At 42.2% G+C, this 21135-nt stretch overlaps 1 protein-coding gene across 9 annotated transcripts in view; it reads left to right on the forward strand.

Moving 5' to 3' along the window:
* LOC132393875 (transmembrane protease serine 11C-like) overlaps positions 1-21135 on the forward strand; it is a 141529-nt gene that overhangs the window by 2014 nt on the left and 118380 nt on the right. For 2 of the 9 annotated variants that reach the window (XM_059969275.1, XM_059969274.1), the window contains 4 exons: positions 6768-6890; positions 8435-8565; positions 10871-10938; positions 14810-14985. In XM_059969275.1, the coding sequence (XP_059825258.1) occupies positions 6788-6890; positions 8435-8565; positions 10871-10938; positions 14810-14985 (478 nt within the window). In that variant the 5' untranslated portion in view covers positions 6768-6787. Of the gene's footprint in view, positions 1-1220; positions 5772-6767; positions 6891-8434; positions 8566-10870; positions 10939-14809; positions 14986-21135 lie in introns of those variants that run through there. The other 7 variants (XM_059969278.1, XM_059969277.1, XM_059969270.1 and 4 more) reach the window with 7 other exon arrangements.

Here is a 21135-nt window from a genome sequence, read left to right on the forward strand (position 1 = left end):
TTTCTTTTGATACATATTTCTTTTGGGTTTTTTAACATGTAAATAATTAGTGTTCTTAACTGACATTAAATCCACAGCAAGAAGGTAATCAGGACAGAAAAGAATGTGTGAAATTTGATAGTGAGATCAGGTCTCATCATGAGGAATCAAAATAGTTTTGCAATTCTGCTGTGAGTATTGAAATGAATGAATGGTCAATGCCTGTCTTTTTATCATGAAGTCACCGTGAAGCACAAAGCACTACTTGGAAGTGATTACAATTCATCTGAAGTGCCACAATATTATTCCGTATCCTTAATTGATTTTTTCAACATTCCTCTATCTGCTACACAAGCAGCTTTTTGGAACTATTACAAGCCATAAGGCCGAGATAAGTGTTTGTGTGCCAGTTCTCTTGAGATAACCCCTATTCTTTTATAGACATAAGACATAGGAACAGAAATGGGCCCATTCAGCCCATCAAGTCTGCTCTGCCATTTTATTGTTCCACTCAACCCCATACACCTGCCTTCTCACTATTTCCTTTGATACCCTGATCAATCAGGAAACAATCAAATTCTTCCTTAAATATACCCACAGACTTGGTCTCCACCACAGCCTGTGGCAGAGCATTCCACAGATTCACTACTCTCTGGCTAAAAGAAATCCTCTTTACCTCTATTCTAAAATGTCACTTCACTTTTGACGCTGTGCGCTCAAGTTCTGGCTACCCCCACCAGAGGGAGCATCCTCTCCACATCCACCCCATCTAGTCCTTTCAACATTTGGTAGGTTTCAATGAGTTCCTCCTGTATTCTTCTAAATTCTAGTGAGTACAGGCCAAAGCTGTTAAATGTTCCTCAGGTGTTAACCCTTTCATTCCCAGAAGCATCCTCGTGAACCTTCTTAGGACTCTACAATGACAACACATCCTTTCTGAGATATAGGGCCCAAAACTCTTGACAATATTCCAAGTACAGCCTGACTAGTGTCTTATAAAGGCTTAGCATTATCTCCTTGTTTTTATATTCTATTTGCCTTGAAATAAATGCTAATATTGCATTTGGCTTTTTTACCACAGTGTCAATCTGTAAATTAACCTTCTGGAAGTCTTGCACAAGGTCTCCTAAGTATCCTGCACCTCTAATGATTGAACCTTCTTCCCATTTAGATAATTGTCTGCACTATTGTTCCTTTTACCAAAATGCATTATCATACATTTCCCAACACCGTATTCCATCTGCCTTTTTTTTGACCAGGCTTCCAATTTGTCTGAATCCTGCTGCAATTGTGTTCCTTCCTCAGCACTACCTATCCCTCCACGTATCTGTGTATCATCCACAAACTTTGTCACAAAGCCATCAATTCCATTAACCAAATCATTGAAAACAATGTGAAAAGTAGTGGTCCCAATAATGACCCTTGAGGAACACCACTAGTCACTGGCAGCAAAGCTGAAAAGGCCTCTTTTATTCCCACTCGCTGCCTCCTGCCTGTCAGCCATTCCACTCTCCATGCCAGTATCTCTCTTGTAATGCCATAGGATTTAATCTGGTTATGCAGTCTCATGTATGGCACCTTATCAAATGCTTTCTGAAAATCGAAGTAAATGACATCCACTGCCTCTCCTTTCTCCACCCTGCTTGTTTCTTCCTTGAAGAACTCTAACAGTTTGTCAGACGAGATTTCCCTTCACAGAAACCAGGCTGACTTTGACATTTTATCATTGGTCTCCAAGTACCTTGAAATCTCATCCTTAATAATAGACTCCAGCACTTTCTCAACCACTGAGGATCAGCTAACTGGCCTATAATTTCCTTACTTTTTCTCTCCTTTCTTTCTAAAGAGTGGAGTGATGTTTGCAATCTTCCAGGACCATTCCAGAATCAAGTGATTCTTGAAAGATCATGACCAATGCATGATTATCTCTGCAGCAACCTCTCTCAGGACTCTGCGGTGTAGTTCATTTGGTCCAGGTGACTTATCAATGCCACTTACTCCTGCTCCATGACATTTACGGACCTCTGGCACACTGCTACTGTCTTCCACAGTGAAGACAGATGCAAAGTACCCATTAAGGTCATCTGCCATTTCTCTGTCCCCCGTTACTACCTCACCAGCATCATTTTCTAGTACACTAACATCAACTCTCACCTCCCTTTTACTCCTTATGTAATTGAAAAAAACTTCTGGTATCCTGCTTTATATTATTTACTAGTTTGCCTTCATATTTCATCTTTTCCCTTCTTACAGCTTTTTTAATTGCCTTTTGTTGGATTTTAAAAGCGTCCCAATCATCCAACTTCCTACTCACTTTTGTTGCATTATAAGCCCTTTCCTTGGCTATAATGCAGTCCTTGACCCCTGCCAGCAAATAATAACAAAGAGGATACTAAAAGCTTTTTCAAGTATATAAAGAGTAAAAGACAGGTGAGAGTAGATATAGGACTGATAGAAAATGATGCTGGAGAAATTGTAATGGGAGATAAGGAGATGGCGGAGGAACTGAACGAGTATTCTGCATGTCTTCATTGAGAAAGACATCAGCAGTATACCAGACACTAAAGTGTGTCAGGGAAGAGGAGTGTGCACAGTTACAATTACGACAGAGAAAGAACTCAGGAAGCAGAATAGTCTAAGGGTAGATAAATCTTCCAGACCAGATGGAATGCACCCCTGTGTTCTGAAGGAAGTAACTGTGGAGGGCACGGAGGCATTAGCAAATATCTTTCAAAAGTCCATAGATTCTGGCCTGGTTCCAGAGGACTGGAAAATTGTGAATGTCACTCTGCTACTTGAGAAGGGGGCAAGGAAGCAAAAAGGAAATTATAGACCTGTTAGCTTGACATCGGTGGTTGGGAAGTTGTTGGAGTCTACTGTCAAGGATGAGGTTACAGAGTACCTGGAGGCAGATGACAAGATAGGCCGAACTCATCATGGTTTCCTTAAAGGAAAATCCTATTGCAATTTTTTGAGGAAATTACAAGTAGGCTAAACAAGGGAGATGCAGTGGATGTTGTGTATTTGGATTTTCAGAAGGCCTTTGACAAAGTGCCGCACATGAGGCTGCTAAACAAGATAAAAGCCCATGGAATTACGGGAAAGTTACATATGGATAGAGCATTGGCTGATTGGCAGGAAACAGAGAGTGGGAATAAAGGGATCCCATTCTGGTTGGCTGCCAGTTACCAGTGGTATTCCACAGGGGTCGGTGTTGGGGCCACTTCTTTTTACATTGTATATCAATGATTTGGATAATGGAATAGATGGCTTTGTGGCTAAGTTTGCTGATGACACAAAGATAGGTGGAGGGGCTGGTAGTGCTGAGGACACAGAGAGTCTGCAGAGAGACTTGAATAGATTGGGAGAATGGGCAAAGAAGTGGCAAATGAAATACAATGTTGGAAAGTGTATGGTCTTGCACTTTGGTAGAAGAAATAAACTGACAGACTATTATTTAAATGGGGAGAGAATTCAAAGTTCTGAGATGCAACGGGACTTGAGAGTCCTCATGCAGGATACCCTTAAGGTTAACCTCCAGGTTGAGTCAGTGGTGAAGAAGGCGAATGCAATGTTGGCATTCATTTCTAGAGGAATAGATTATAAGAGCAGGGATGTGATGTTGACGCTCTATAAGGCACTGGTAAGACCTCACTTGGAGTACTGTGTGCAGGTTTGGGCTCCTTATTTAAGAAAGGATGTGCTGACATTGGAGAGGGTTCGGAGAAGATTCACTAGAATGATTCCGGGAATGAGCGGGTTAATATATGAGGAATGTTTGACTGCTCTTGGACTGTACCCTTGGAGTTTAGAAGAACGAGGGGAGACCTCATAGAAACATTTTGTATGTTAAAAGGCATGGACAGAGTGGATGTGACAAAGTTGTTTCCCATGGTGGGGGAGTCTAGAACGAGAGGGCATGACTTGAGGATTGAAGGGCACCCATTCAAAACAGGGATGCGAAGAAATTTTTTTAGCCTGAGAGTAGTGAATCTGTGAAATTTTTTGCCACAGGCGGCAGTGGAGGTCAAGTCATTGTCTGTTTTTAAGGCAGAGATTGATAGGTATCTGAGTAGCCAGGGCATCAAAGGTTATGGTGAGAAGGCGGGGGAGTGGAACTAAGTGGAGAATGGGATCAGTTCATGATAAAATGGCGGAGCAGACTCGATAGGCCGAATGGCCAACTTCTGCTCCGTTGTCTTATGGCCATTTGAGAACTTCTTTTTCTGTGGGACATATCTATTCTGCGCCTTGTGAACTATTGCTAGAAACTTCAGCCTCCTCTGCTCTGCCATCATCCCCACCAGTATCCTCCTCCAATCCACTCGGGCAAGCTCCTTTCTCATGCCTCTATAATTCCCTTTATTCTATTGTGATCCAGATATATGTGAATTATACTTCTCCCTCTCAAGTTGCAGTATGAATTCAATTATATTATCATCAATGTCTCCTAAGGGTTCCTTTGCATTAAGCTCCCTGATAAAATCTGGGTGATTACACAACACCCAGTCTAAGATAGCTTTTCCCTGACTAGGCTCAAGCACAAACTGCTCCAAAAAGCCATCTCATCGGCATTCAACAAACTCCCTCTCTTGCAATCCAACACCAACCTAGTTTTTCCAATCCCTTTACATATTGAAGTCCCCCATTATAATTGTGGCATTACCCTTATTACATGCCTTTTACAGCTCCCTTTGCAATCTCAACTGTACATCTTGGCTACTATTTAGAGGCCGATATATGATTCCCGTAATGTTTTTTTTTACCTTTGCAGTTTCTTAACTGTATCCACAAAGATTCAATATTCTCTATGTCACTTCTTTCTAAAGATGTAATTCCATCTTTTACCAACAACAGCTACGCCATCGCCTGTGCCTTCTTGCCTGTCCTTTTGATACAAAGTATATCCTTTGATGTTAAGCTCTCAACTATGGCCTTCGTTCAGCCACAACTCAATGATGCCCCCAACGTCATACTGACCAATTTCGTCCACCTTATTCTGAATGCTATGTGCATTTAAGCTGCGCCTTCAATGCTGCATTCTTCACTCTTGAATTTTGTCTCTGTGGTACAATTTAACTCTTTGCTCTGTCTGCATTTGTGCTCAGTCATTGGCTTGTTCTTCATTACAGTCATGTTACATCTATCATCTACTTGTAAACCTGCTGGCTCACTCTCAGCTCTATCATACTGGTCCCCATCCATTTTCCCTCATGTTTCCTCCTAAGTGAAGCTGTGCAATTCACTTTAATTCATTTTTGTGGTATTGAGCTTTACGGTCTAATCACTCTGCTTCATGTGGGAATATATGCCTGGAAATTGGATCCATTTTCCACATGTACATTACAAACAGAAGCAATGTAATTTCTGTGTGCCATGTACTTAAAGATGTTTCTCAACAGTCAAGGTCCAAATTACATCAAAAGTCTCCCACTGCTCATTTTCTGAATATACTGAAGATTTTGATGCAATCCAGAATCTTTGCTATTCATAAATAAAGTGCACATTACACAGAGATCACCAATGACATTTTCAGCAAATTCACTCTGACAATGATGTCTTGCACAGCCATAGTTTTAATGTTCAGGATATTTGAAATTTCAACACTGTACACATTAGAGAGATGTGCTGCCTTCTCTGTGTAACACCCTGGTTAAGATTTTTACTGATATGCTGTAGGTATTTCATTTTAGCTGTTCTGCTTTCAGACTGCCAGGCAGCATCTATAACAAGAAGTGCAGTCGACGTTTCAGGTCGAGACCCTTTGTCAGGACCTATTGAAAGAAGAGATAGTAAGAGACTTGAAAGTGGGAGGGGGATGGGGAGATCTGAAATGATAGAAGAAGACAGGAGGGGGAGGGATAAAGCTAAGAGCTGGAAAGTTGATTGGCAAAAGGGTAACATGGCTGGAGAAAGGAGAGGATCATGGGATGGGAGGCCTAGGGAGTAAGAAAGGTGGAGGGGAGCACCAGAGGGAGATGGAGAGCAGGCAAGGAGTGATTGTGAGAGGGACAGAGAGAGAAAAGAAGAAAACAAGGGGGGAAAATAATAAATAAATAAACACTCAGGTTGGAGGAACAACACCTTATATTCCGTCTAGGTAGCCTCCAACCTGATGGCATGAACATTGATTTCTCTAACTTCCATTAATATTCCCTCCCCTACTTACCCCATCCCTTATCTATCTATCTATCTATTTATTTATTTATTGTTTCTTCCTCTCCCCCCCCCCCTTTTTTTCTTGCTGGGTGAGATTTGTGCTTTGAACCAAAAGAGTTTAAAGTTTGTGCAGTTCTGCTGAACATTAACTACCCCAGTATCCTTCTAATATCTGCCTAAAGAAAACTTAGTTACTGTAAAGATGTTTTAATCAATCCACTCTACTATAGTCATCTCACTTTATTTCCTCAATCAGCCAGTTCTAATTTCTCCATTTCACTTCTCATGTCTGTAACATAACATTTGTCACTGATTAATTTCAGGGCTTTATTAATATCTTTCTCAACTGTGATGGGATAGCTCTCATGTTAAAGATGTTTCAATATTTGTATTTGCTTTCCTTATTTTGAATCTCACTTTTTTAGTATCCAGTATTTCTGTTTTTTAAACTATTTAAACTATGCACTGTGATTGATTGATTTATTTATTTATTATTATTTTATTTTCTCTTCTATATTAAGTATTGCATTGAACTGCTGCTGCTAAGTTAACAAATTTCACATCACATGCCGGTGATAATAAACCTGATTCTGATTCTGATTAAGTGATCTTTTTCTTTGTCTTCACAGAGCAATTTGATTTGCTGACCATGAAAACCACCAGATGCATTGTGACAACTATTTTGATTATTTGTGGACTGGCTGCCATTATTGCAGTTGTAGTTGCCATTTTAGCAATATTTCTGACTAAAGGTAAGGATCAAGTCTAAACGTGAGTAAAGGGTTAAGGTGGTAGTGAAGCCAGGCTATTTGGCAGGAGATAAGCTAATGTTCTTGATAAGTACATAAATCAATAAGATTATAAAGTGGGGAAGGTGTAAACAGGAACAGAATATTTTGCTCTGAGTTTAGAACCTCAATATAAGTTGTCTGTAGTTTAGATGAATGGGAAAAGATTTTGGAGAACTGAGTACAGAAAAATAACTGGGCTAATGGGTTTGAGAACCAATGGACTAAATGATCTCCTTCTATGTTATAAAGACACCTATAACGTCATCAGTCAGGGCACTGAGCACAGGAGTTGTGACATTATTTTACAGTTGGTGAGACTGCATTTGAAGTACTGTGCTCAGTTTTGGTTACCCTTTTGAAGAGGTGATTTTCGCTTGGCCTTTATTCCTTGAAATGTAAGAGAATGGGGACAACCTTATAGAAATGTTTAAAATGAACAATTGAATTGACTTTATTACTTACATCCTTCACAAACTGTACATGAAGAGTAAAAATCTTTATGTCTCCATCTAAATGTGCAATGTGCAATTTATAATAATTTGTAATAAACAGTATATTCAACTGGACAGTTAACATAGCATAGAAATACAATTGTATCACTGTGAATTAATCAGTCTGATGGCCTGGTGGAAGAAGCTGCGTTGGAGTCTGTTGGTCCTGGCAATTATGCTGCAGTACCGTTTCCCAGATGGTAGCAGCTGGAACAGTTTGTAGCTGGGGTGACTCGGGTCCCCAATGAGTCCTTTTTACACATCTGTCTTTGTAAATGTCCTGAATTGTGTAAAGTTCACATGTACAGATACGCTGGGCTGTCTGCACCACTCTTGCAGAGTCCTGCAATTGAAGGAAGGACAGTTCCCGCACCAGGCAGTGATGCATCAGGTCAGGATGCTCTCAATTGTGCCCCTGTAGAAAGTTCTTAGGATTTGGGGACCCATACCAAACTTCCTCAGGTGAAAGAGACACTGTACTTTTTTCACAACACATCTGGTATGTACAGACCTCGGTGATGTGTAGCTGTTCACCCTCTCAACCCCTATGAGAGACATAGATAAAGTGGATGTTCAACAGGGCAGGGGAGTACAAAATTAGAGGGCATAGATTTAGGTTGAGAAGGGAAAGATTTAAACGAGATCTGAGGGGTAATATTTCCACACAGAGGGTGGTGAGTATGTGGCAGGAGCTGCCAGTGGAAGTGCTTGAAGCAGGTACAATCATATCATTGCAGAAGCATTATGTGGAAGGGTAGGACTAAGAGGGATAAGAGCCAAACATAGGAAATTGGGACAAGGTAGGTAGGTACATGATTAGCATGGACTGTTGAACAAGACACATAAAGAGTCTGTATTTGTGTTGTATTGCTCAATTACTTCACCCTGGTCTGTGTGCCTTGCTAAATCACAGTGGTAATCATGGACTGTTAGGCCAAAGGGTCTGTATCTGTGTGCCTTGCTAATTCACAGTGCAACCACTGCTAACATAATTCCCTTTTTTTTCCTTCAAAGCTGCAAATTCCAGTCCATGGAAAGTTTACTACAAAGGAAATTTCAGAATATTAAATGTTCCTTACAACGATAACTTGGCAACAAGCAGCTCAATGGAGTTCTTTGTGTTAGCAAATAAAACTCATGCACAAGTAAGAATGCTCTGTTCAAAGCCACTTAATGGATTTTATTCTGCAATTTCATTATTAGAAGTGAAATATGTTCACAGGCCACATTTTGGTAGCTATCTGAAGAACCAAAGTTTAATTCCCACTCATATTCACCAATATCACCACCTATTGTGTTAACTGCGTATAGACATGTTCGGGTGGCATGGTAGCATAGCAGTTAGCATAACTCTTTGCAGCAGCACACACAAAGTGCTGGGGGAATTCAGCAGGCCAGGCAGCATCTATGGAAAAAAGTACAGTCAACGTTTCGGGCCGAAACCCTTCGGTAGGACTGGAGATAAAAAGCTGAGGGGTAGATTTAAAAGGTGAGGGGAGGGGAGAGAGAAACACTAGGTGAAAGGTGAAATCTGAAGTGGAAGGGATGAAGTAAAGAGCTGGGAAGTTGATAGGTGAAAGAGACTTTACAGCGCCAGTTGTAAGATCAGGGTTCAATTGTAAGTACGTAGTTTGTATGTTCTACCCATAACCACATTGGTTTCTTCCGAGTGCTCCAGTTTCCTCCCACATTCAAAAGAGGTACTGGTTAGGGTTAATAAGTTGTGGGTATGCTATGTTGGTGCCAGAATCATGGCATCTCTTGCAGGCTGCTCAGTGCAATTCTTGGACAGTGCTGGTTGTTGCCGCAAGCAACATATTTCACTGATGTTTCAATGTACATGTGACAATTGAAGCTAATCTTTAAAAACTATATCAGCAGCATGATGTTAAAGTAGGAAGCTCTTTAGACAAAAACTTGCAGTGAAGAAACAAAAAGGTTAAATCATTGCAAATGGAATATAATGTTGGGAGATATGAATTGATCTACTTTGATAAGAATAGCAAAGCAGAGTGTTATTTCAAATCATCAGTCTAATGAGCGTTATTGTTTTAAGACATCTGAGTGTCATCACAAAAGGTACATAGGGTGTTAACATGTAAAGGCATGAAACATTCACTTCATTATAAAGTGGCTAGACTATGGTGACATAGAACAGAAACCTCCATACTCACCATTTTGCCCACCTATACTAATCCCATTCACATGCACTAAGACCACACCTTTCTGTGCCTTGCCTGTAAAATACTTCTTAAACCTGGTTATTAAACCCAATTTTACCACCTATTCTGGCAGCCTGTTTTACATACTAACCACCCTCCGTGCGGAAAAAAAAACTTCCTCATCAGCATTAAAATGTTTCCTCTCACCTTAAACCAATGTCTCTTGTTTTTAAAATCCCTGCTGTAGAAAAAATATTTACCCAGTCCACCCTGTCTACATCTGTCATGAATTATAAACTTCTATTAGGTCACCCTTCAGTCTCCTTTGCTACAGGGAAAACAAGCACAGCCTGTCCATCTTTTCTTATATCTAAAATCCTCCAATCCAGGCAATATTTTGTTTATTCTCCTCTGCACCTTCTCCAGTACAATCATATCCTTCTTATAATGTAACAATCAAAACTACACGGAACATTCTTGGCGCAACCTAACCAGTAGTTTGCAACATATGCACCAACCAGTGACAAGAAACATCTCATGCACCATCAGCAGCTCTAGTTTCTAATGTTCAAGGTACCCCAGTTTTTCAGTCCTTTACTAAATGTTTGCCAAGGTTAGCTTCATCTTTGTCCTCCATGGTAACCACAGTAGCACTATCTTGCTTTTCTTGTTACTGACTTGCAGCAACTTTGTTAATGGGATGCCAAGTATTCAGTGGTAATATACAAGACTACTTATTGTGGCACTGCTTGTATTTCAAACTGTTCCCTCACTGCCTTTCCTTCTGCATTCATTTCTGATCCCTTCCACCCAGCCTCTCCTCACAGCTTCACTTCTTTATGCCTAGAGATCTGCAGCTATCTTTCCTTCCTTAAAACGATCAGCCAAAGATATATGTTCTTTCTCTCTCAAATTCTGTTCTCCACATCTGTATAACACTTCTTCTGCAGCCTTACTCCATCTCTAAACTTTTCTCCCTCCATCTTCCTTCTGGAGTGGTGGATGGACATCAAAACCATTCTAAAGGTTATAACTAAAATGTACAATGCTCACTGATTGATTTTCAAAAGAACAAAATATCTGTGGATACCCTGACATTATTTTTAAAGCCTTTCTTTATTAAAAACTAATGGGTGCCCACAAAAACTTTGAACTATGAATGTGGAATGAACCTGTGAGAGAGGGATTTCCAAGTTCAAAAGTTTTTCTTTTGTTATCTTAGAAATATACCCTTTATTTTAAAATGTACTTGTGGATAAGAAATATTGTTTCTTTCCATTGATTTCAGCTCAGATCGGTGTACTCAAAATCCAGATTGTCCAACCAATTTGGCCTTGCACAGGTTATAGAATTCAGGTATGTTCCAATACCTACAAATCTGATGTTTGGACATGTTACATGGTTTTAGATTCACAGCTTAATTTTTAAAGTTTACTCTCTGATCAAAACTTCCATGGTTCTTATACGTATAGTGATAAAGGAGATGTTAAATAAAGAGATCTTATATATACAGTGGTAAAAGAGATTTTAAAGGCATTTAACTCAGTTGTTGTACTCTCCACATACTTTTCAAACCAGAAACATTTAATCATGAACAGGAAACCGCTTTTAAAGTTACACATATTGTGACAGGATTGGTTCAATTTTTGGTTACATTAAGTAACATTTTGTGGTGCAGGGGATATATTGACTTTGTTCAGACGCACAAACTATATAGTGCAATTAAAATCAGGCAAGTTACTAATCACTTAGTGAGTAAAATTTGTCGCAATTTGGTCCCAGGTTATTTAGATTCAAACAGGTTGTATTGTAGCGGTGTGCTACACGCAGCGCTAAAATTACGACACGGAGTCGGTAACTGCAGTCGAAGGAAAAAACTTTATTCGAAAACTTCAGCCTCACTTTTAAGCCTCTGTCAACCGGCCCCCCATGGCGAAGAGGCTCCAAAGCTCTGTGCTCGCAAACCCCCGTAGGCTATCTAATTGTGAGTCGGTTCGGATACGCTAGGAAATGAGTCGCCACATAACCCCCCCCCCCCCAGAACCGGCGATACACCCCCCAATGTCCACAGTCTAGGCCAGAACCTGCTTGGGAGGTTGGCCTCTGCGCCGAGGCGCCGGAAACTCGGCCGGTTGCGCCAGGTCCACATGGGCCGGCGAGGCGGTCCACCGTGAAAACCTCCTCCTTCCCCCCAACGTCCAGCACGAATGTGGACCCGTTGTTCCGGAGCACCATAAACGGCCCCTCGTATGGCCGCTGCAGCGGTGGCCGATGCCCGCCCCTTCGTACAAACACAAACTTACAGTTCTGTAGGTCTTTGGGTACGCAGGTTGGGTGCCGCCCATGCTGTGAAGCGGGTATGGGGGCCAGGTTACCGAGCTTCTCGCGAAGTCTGCCCAGGACTGCTGTGGGTTCTTCCTCTTGCCCCCTTGGGGCTGGTAGGAACTCCCCGGGGACGACCAGGGGCGCGCCGTATACCAACTCGGCCGACGAGGCGTGCAGGTCGTCCTTGGGCGCTGTGCGGATGCCGAGTAGGACCCAGGGAAGCTCGTCCGCCCAGTTGGCTCCTCGCAGGCGGGCCATGAGGGCCGACTTCAGGTGACGGTGGAAACGCTCCACTAGCCCGTTCGACTGTGGGTGGTAGGCAGTTGTGTGGTGCAGCTGAGTCCCCAAAAGGCTGGCCATAGCTGACCACAGGCTGGAGGTGAACTGGGCGCCTCTGTCGGAGGTAATGTGGGCTGGTACACCAAAGCGAGATATCCAGGTGGCGATCAGGGCTCGGGCGCAAGATTCGGAGGTGGTGTCGGTGAGCGGGACCACCTCTGGCCATCTTGTGAACCGGTCCACGATAGTCAGGAGGTAACGCGCTCCGCGCGACACTGGCAGGGGGCCCACGATATCCACATGAATGTGGTCGAAACGCCGGTGGGCGGGATGGAACTGCTGCGGTGGGGCTTTGGTGTGCCGCTGCACCTTGGCCGTCTGGCAGTGCATGCACGTTCTGGCCCATTCACTGACCTGTTTGCGGAGTCCGTGCCAAACGAACCTGCTGGAAACCAACCGGACAGTTGTCCGGATGGAGGGATGCGCCAAGTTATGAATGGAGTCGAAAACGCGGCGCCGCCATGCTGATGGGACGACCGGACGGGGCTGGCCGGTGGCGACGTCACAGAGTAGGGTCCTCTCACCTGGGCCCACGGGGAGGTCCTGGAGTTGCAGACCGGAGACTGCAGTCCTGTAACTCGGAATCTCCTCATCCGCCTGCTGTGCCTCTGCCAGCGCCTCAAAGTCTACCCCTTGGGAAAGGGCATGAACGGTAGGGCGAGAGAGCGCATCCGCCACGACATTGTCCTTACCCGAGACGTGCCGGACATCCGTCGTGTATTCAGAGATGTAGGACAGGTGGCGTTGCTGGCGGGATGACCAGGGGTCGGATGCTTTCGTAAACGCAAAGGTAAGCGGTTTGTGGTCCGTGAACGCGGTGAAGGGCCGACCTTCTAGGAAGTACCTGAAATGCCGGATTGCCAGGTAGAGCGCCAACAGTTCCCGGTCAAAAGCACTGTACTTAAGCTCGGGTGGTCGCAGGTGTTTGCTGAAAAACGCCAGGGGTTGCCAGCGACCTGCGATGAGTTGCTCCAGGAATGCCTGCTCAAACATGAGGCAGGGTGTGTGTCCGTCGGCCAGAGACAACATCTCATTCATTAAAGCCGATGGAGGTCTGTCGCCCAAGCCATCCAGGTGCAGTAAACGGGCAGCCCGCTCGCGCCGTGAGAGTCCGAAAGTCCTGAGGAGCAGGGCTTTGAATTCTGTGTACTTGCCGTCTGCCGGGGGCGACTGTACGAACTCCGCGACCTGGGCCGCAGAGTCCTGGTCGAGGGAGCTCACCACGTAGTAGTAGCGGGTGTCTTCTGAGGTGATCTGGCGAACGTGGAATTGGGCTTCGGCTTGCTGGAACCATAGGTCCGGGCGCTGTGTCCAGAAACCTGGCAGTTTCAACGAAACCGCATGAACAGAGGCGGCGTCGGTCATTTCTGGTCCAAAAATCGTTTGGACCGTCGGGGTCACCAATTGTAGCGGTGTGCTACACGCAGCGCTAAAATTACGACACGGAGTCGGTAACTGCAGTCGAAGGAAAAAACTTTATTCGAAAACTTCAGCCTCACTTTTAAGCCTCTGTCAACCGGCCCCCCATGGCGAAGAGGCTCCAAAGCTCTGTGCTCGCAAACCCCCGTAGGCTATCTAATTGTGAGTCGGTTCGGATACGCTAGGAAATGAGTCGCCACAGTATCAAACTTTACACCCTATCATATTTTTCTCTCCTATACCATCAGTAAACAGCATAATCAATAGTGATGTTCATCTCCAACCCATAACATTTCTGACTGGCAGATTGTGGTAGCTTTTTCCTGGGATCACCTTCCTGCATTGGAGATCAAAGTTATTCATTCAGCATTGTAATATAAGAAGTTTTTAAGCAGATATCTTAACTGAAAGTACAGCATGTTGCAGGTTCTTTCTTTAGTAAGTTTCTCGCCCAGATACTCAGAGTAATATCACAAAACAGTAACTTCCCAGTTTATGCTCACATGTTCATAGATATCACATGGATGATAGAAAAATGGAGGGCCATATGGGAGGGAAGGGTTAGATTGATCTTGGAGCAGGTTAAGCGGTCAACACAACACCCTGGATTGTACTATATTCCGTTCACTGAATTGTAAAACTTTCTATAAAGCAAAACAAGCTAATAAAATTGATAGGACTGTGGCACTGTAAGATTTCATGAAATTCCTTGAATCTCCTGAAGTGAAGTAAATGACTATGATAACTTGTAATGAAGAAAACCTTACTGGGATTGTTCTTTTGTATTCTATATCTGATGTTCTGTGGATTTATTAGATAGATTTAACCCAATTAACTGTGTGACATGCTGACATGTCAGGGGTGGCAGGATATAATGATGTTATGGAGAGAGAAGAAGAAATCAGGAAGTTCCAGAGGCAACAGCTTCTTTAGAATACTGAAAGAGGAGGAGGAGAGGGAAAAATGTGACTTATGCTGGCAAATCAAAGGAACAAGTGGAATTTGTTGAGGAAGTGGGTGGGAGGTGGAGTTGTCAAGATGGTTTGTGGATGTTAACAATTACAGAGAAGGAAGGAAAGGGAAGGGATAACGCAATGAAAGTCAGGTAGACCATTTAATCTCCCTCGCCTATTTTCTTTGACAGCTCTGGGAGCGTTAAAGTGGTATTTGTACTTCAGTTCCAAGGAAATGGAAGCACACCTACTGTCGTGGGAGCAATCAAAGAAACATTTCAGCAAAGTTTAACACAGCTGAATACATTTGACCAATCCGGCTACTTGGATGACTTCATCATAGACTTAACATCAATTCAGTTTACTGGTAGGTTACCAAACAATGTTTCTAAAGCTTGTGATACTTATTCCAGCACCTAAAGTATTTCATCTGCATTTAATTTCAATAATATGTTAGGAAACAGAAGCTTAAATTTTCACAAATTGGGCCAGGTAAGTGCCTGGCCTCAGGGAACCAGAGATGTGGGCTGATCTTTGCTAGCTGCAGGGAACCAGACTTGTGGGCTGGTCAGTGTCAGGCCTCAGGGCACCAGAGATATAGCCTTGTATTTGTTAGAGCTGTTGGGGAGGGTTTGAACTAATTTGGCGGGGGGGGGGGGGCGGTGTTGGAAACCAGAGTGAAGGAACTCAGGATAGGACAGATGGTAAGAAAAGGAAAGATAGCATGCAGTCAGACTGTCAGGAAGGGCAGGCAGATGATAGGACAAAATTGCAGCCACCAGGGTGAGTATTAGTGCATTAGACCACAAAACAATTAGAAGAGCAAAATTATGCCATTCAGCCCATCGAGTCTGCTCCACCATTCCATCATGGCTAATCCGGTTCCTACTCAAACCCATACACCTGCATTCTCGCCATATCTTTTGATGCCCTGACCAATCAGGAAATGACCAATTTCCGCCTTCAATATATGCACGGACTTGACCTCCACCGCAGTCTATGGGAGAGCATTCCACAGATTCACTACTCTCTGGCTAAAAATTCCGACTTACCTCTGTTCTAAAAGGTCGCCCCTCTGTTTTGATGCTGTGCCCTCTAGTTCTGGATACCCCCACCAGAGGAAACATCCTCTCCACGTCCACTCTATCCAGTCCTTTCAACATTCAGTAGGTTTCAATGAGATCCCCTCCCCCCACATTATTCTAAATTCCAATGAGTATAGGACCAAAGTTGCCATACATTCCTCATTCCCAGAATTATCCTTGTGAACCTCCTCTGGACTCCCTCCAATGGCAATGTATCCTTTCTGAGATATGGGGCTCAAAGCTGTTGACAATAAGAGTGCAGCCTGACTAGTGTCTTATAAAGGCTCAGCATTATCTCCCTGCCTTTATACTCTATTCCCCTTGAAATAAATGCCAACAATGAAGTTGCCTTCTTTACCACAGACTCAAACTTTTAAATTAACCTCCCTGGAGTCCTGCACGAGTGTTATGATATTTCTGTTTAAACGTACCATGGGTTAACAGTGAAGAATTATATTCTGGAAGAATTACAGAACTATTATTTACAATAATAAACAAACACGTCTTAACCAAGCCGCATGCTGGAACATTCTAGCAATCCTACTGATGCTCAGTGCTCTGTCCAGTCATGTACTGGCACATCATTGCATGTGATATCACCACATCTTCCTTTCCTTAAAACAAAAACAATTAACAACATTAATCAAAGCAAATACATAATTCAACAAGTCTCTATCAGTCTCTCTGTGGGTTTACGAACACAAGTAGACCTTCTAAGTGGTACACACAGTTCTTGTGTTTCTTTGTTATTATTTACATGTTTTGTCTTGTCTTCTTCAGATAACTGAATCTCTGAAGTTGGCTCTTTCTTGAGTCTTCGCGATTTCTTCTTAGCACTGCTCACTCCTCTGTTTAGACCATGTACAATCTGGGTTGTACTTCTTCAAGTACTTTAGATTTCTGTGTCTGTGTGTTCATTCTGTCTTGTAATCTTACTTCATCTCCTTGGTGCAGTTCAGGTAATGGACGAGAACGTCTATCAAATTACGGTGTTCATCTTTCCATGTGTTCTCTTGTTCACCTTCCTCTGTTCTCAGAAGGCTCTCATCCATTGGCAGATTAGATCTCAAACATCGTCTCATCAAGAGTTGAGCAGGCGAAAATCCACATGCAGGTGGAGTACTATGATAAACTAACAAAGCTTTATAAAAATCACATCATTTACTTTGTGATGTTACGTACCCCGTAACTGGGTCACTTACCAGCAAAGATAGAGAGGTCCATTGAAGTCTGATGATACTATTTTTAACAGTATTTATTGATAAAAATACACAAAAATAGCATCAATGCAAACATACAGATGATATACGTCATCAATACTAAATCTAAAAGCACGGGTATAATAATAATCAATAAGAAATAGCTCTATCGTTGTCTAAGGGATAATGTATTGTCCGATGGAAATATGAAAATCACTTTAGTTCATTCAAGCTGCAGCGTTTTGGTTTGAGAGAAAGACGGGTTAAAACTTGCCCATTCCTTTTATGATGTCAATCCTTCGAGAGTCGTTGGGAGTTGATTTCCCCGTTGTTAGCTAAAAACCGTTCTTCTGTGGTAAAGGCACACCGATTCCGGGGCAAATGGAAATGGATGCACGTGGCCTTCCCACCGGCTTTCACTATTACGGGATCGCTAGCGTTTTTTTTATCCCTCTTTTATCCTGACTCACAGGGTCTCAGATATCAATCAGGCTGAGATGATGCAATCCCTCAACCAACCTCCCCCTCAGTTCATTGCCTGGGGGCTTCAATGCATCGTACAGGATGCAATACACAAGTCTGTCTCCAAGAGACAATAGTCAGTATCAATGGGTCCGCCTTTCGGAGGCCAGGACACATTCCAACTCTTTGTGGATTCTGCATGTCTTTCTCTCATTTCCTGGGTCTCCTGAACTGACTCAATAGTGATCTTGCGATTCTCACAAAGGAGGGGGCTACCCCGCACCCTTCGGCCCCTCAGAGCTGTGGTACATTCATAACAGTGAATCACTTTCTTGATAATTCCTACCGATTTCTCAACTAATCCATTAGACTGAGGGAAAAATGGACTAGATGTCATATGAACAAAGTCCCATTCACGAGCAATATGTTTCATGCATTCACTACTGAATTGTGGACCATTGTCTGTGAAAACTTCATCAGATACACCATGTCTTCAAAAAACTGATTTCATGCATGTAATGACATTTTCTGTAGTTATTCTGCCCAGACAACACACTTCCGGATACAATGAGTAGTAATCCATTATTAATCGATAGTCTTTGTTGTCAGTTACAAAAAGATCAACGACTGCCTTCTGAGGATTCGAAAGTGGATGACGCAGCTCCTTAGGGTTGCTAGGTTGGTATTTAAAGCATATTTGACAAGAAGACATCAATCCTGCAATTTCTTGATTCATCCTGAGCCAAAACATCACTTCCCATGCCCTTCTCTTACATTTTTCAATACCTAGGTAGCCTTCATGAATTTTATCAAGCATCTCTTTACAGAAATTTCTTTAGGAGTTACAATTCTGTTACCTTTGTACAGTATCCCATCCACGACAGAAAAGTTCTGATCTGTGGTTCCAATATGCTTGTACTTCTGAGGTACAGTCATGTTTATTATCTGGCCATCCATCCATCACTTCTTGTATTACCTGACTGAGAATTTTGTCCTTCTCTGTCTCAAGATGCAGCAGTTCCAACTTTTTGGGAGCAACAGGTACAGTTTCTATGAATATATCAATAAATACCTGAACATCGATAGCATTCCTGTGACTGTCTTTTGTTGTTGGATCCACAGCTCTGGAAAGTGTGTCAGCCGTGTACATGAATTTTCCAGGTGTGTATGACACATTCAATGCATATCTTTGCAATTTGCTCATCATTCACTGAATTCGCAAAGGACAGTCACTTAAAGGTTTGTTAAACAATGCAATCAAAGGCTTGTGAGCAGTTTCAACATCAATAGATTGCCCTGACACAAACTGATGAAATCACTCACAAGCAAACAGAATACTGAGCAATTCTTTTTCAATTTGGGCATACCTTATTTCTGGATCAGCTAAAGAACGAGATGATACGCCACAGGTAGCCACTCCTTATCACGGTTCTGGAGTAATACTGCCCTTAATCCTACTTGAGATGTATCACATGAGATTTTGATGGGTCTCTCAGCATCATAAAATTTCAATACATGTTCTTTTGTGAGCACTTTTTTGAGATTTTGCCATGCCTTTTCCTGTTCATGGTTCCAGCTCCATTCATTTCTCTTTTCTGTTAGCTGTCTCAATGCAGCAAGCTGTTCCGAGAGATTGGGTATAAATTTTCCCATATAGCTAACCATTCCCATAAACCTCTGAACATCCCTTTTACATTGCAGTCTTGGCATGTTCTCAATAGCAGAAGCCTTCAATGGATCAGGACGCACACCCTCTTTGCTGATGATATCACCCACAAATGTAAATTCAGTCACTCCTAGCTGACATTTGTCTTTATTCAATTTCAGCTTCGCCTTGCATGTTGCCTCAAAGACTTGTCTGAGCTTGGCATCATACTCTTGTTTAGTCGATCCCCAAATAATAATATCATCCATGGATGTATCGACACCCTCAATGTGTTCATATAATATGTGAATGGTTTTATGGTACACTTCAGGAGCTGATACAATTCCAAAAGAAAGCCTAAGAAAACAGCATCTGGCAAAAGGAGTGTTAAAGGTGCACAATTCTGAACTCGGTTCATCTAATTTAAGTTGCTACAATCTGGAGAATGCATCTAATTTACTAAAATGCTTTGCATTAATGATATAATTATGGAGAAGGACAGATACATACAGAGGTATGTGTTGGAGAGCACTTCGGGTCCAGTGATCACAATGCCATTAGTTTCAATATAATTATGGAGAAGTATAGGACTGGACGCAGGGTTGACATTCTTGATTGGAGAAAGACTAACTTTGAGGAGATGTGAAAGGATTTAGAAGGAGTGGATTGGGACAATTTGGTTTATGGGAAGGATGTAATAGAGAAATGGAGATAATTTAAAGGTGAAATTTTGAGGGTACAGAATCTTTATGTTCCTGTTAGGTTGAAAGGAAAGATTAAAAGTTTGAGAGAACCATGGTTTTCAAGAGATATTGGAAACTTGGTTCTGAAAAAGAGAGAGATCTACAATAAATATAGGCAGCATGGAGTAAATGAGGTGCTCGAGGAATATAAGGAATGTAAAAAGAATCTTAAGAAAGAAATTAGAAAAGCTAAAAGGAGACATGAGGTTGCTTTGGCAAGTAAGGTGAAAATAAATCCAAAGGGTTTCTACAGTTATATTAATAGCAAAAGGATAGTGAGGGATAAAATTGGTCCTTTAGAGAATTAGAATGGACAGCTATGCATGGAACCGAAAGAGATGGGGGAGATTTTGAACAATTTCTTTTCTTCAGTATTCACTAAGGAGAAGGATATTGAATTGTGTGAGGTAAGGGAAACAAGTAGGATAGTTATGGAAACTTTGATGATTAAAGAAGAGGAAGTACTGACGCATTTAAAGAATATAAAAGTGGATAAATTTCCAGTTCCTGACAGGATATTCCCTAGGACCTTGAGGGAATTTAGTGTAGAAATAGCAGGGGCTCGGACAGAAATATTTCAAATGTCATTAGAAACGGGGATGGTGCCAGAGGATTGGCGTATTGCTCATGTGGTTCCATTGTTTTAAAATGGTTTTAAGAGTAAAGCTAGCAATTATCGGCCTGTAAGTTTGACGTCAGTGGTGGGTAAATTAATGGAAAGTATTCCTAGAGATGGTACATATAATTATCTGGATAGACAGGGTCTGATTAGGAACAGTCAACATGGATTTGTGCATAGAAAGTCATGTCTGACAAATCTTATTGAATTTTTTGAGGAGGTTCCTAGGAAAGTTGACGAGGATAAAGCACTGGATGTTGTCTATATGGACTTCAGTAAGGCCTTTGACAAGGTTCCACACAGAAGGTTAGTTAGGAAGGTTCAATCGTTAGGTATTAATATTGAAGTAGTAAAATGGATTCAACAGTGACTGAATAGGAGATGCCAGAGAGTAGTGGTGGATAAACTGTTTGTCAGGTTGGAGATTGGTGATTAGTGGTGTGCCTCAGGGATCTGTACTGGGTCCAATGTTGTTTGTCATATACATTAATGATCTGGATGATGGGGTGGTAAATTGGATTAGTAGGTATGCAGATGATACTAAGGTAGGTGATGTCGTGGATAATGAAGTAGGTTTTCAAAGCTTGCAGAGAGATTTAGGACAGTAAGAAGAGTGGGCTGAAAGATGGCAGATGGAGTTTAATGCTGATAAGTGTGAGGTGCTACATTTTGGTAAGACTAATCAAAATAGGACATACAAGGTAAATGGTAGGGCATTGAGGAATGCAGTAGAACAGAGTGATCTAGGAATAATGGTGCATAGT

This window comes from Hypanus sabinus, chromosome 5 (genome assembly GCF_030144855.1).
Source record: "Hypanus sabinus isolate sHypSab1 chromosome 5, sHypSab1.hap1, whole genome shotgun sequence".
Lineage (NCBI taxonomy): Eukaryota > Metazoa > Chordata > Chondrichthyes > Myliobatiformes > Dasyatidae > Hypanus > Hypanus sabinus.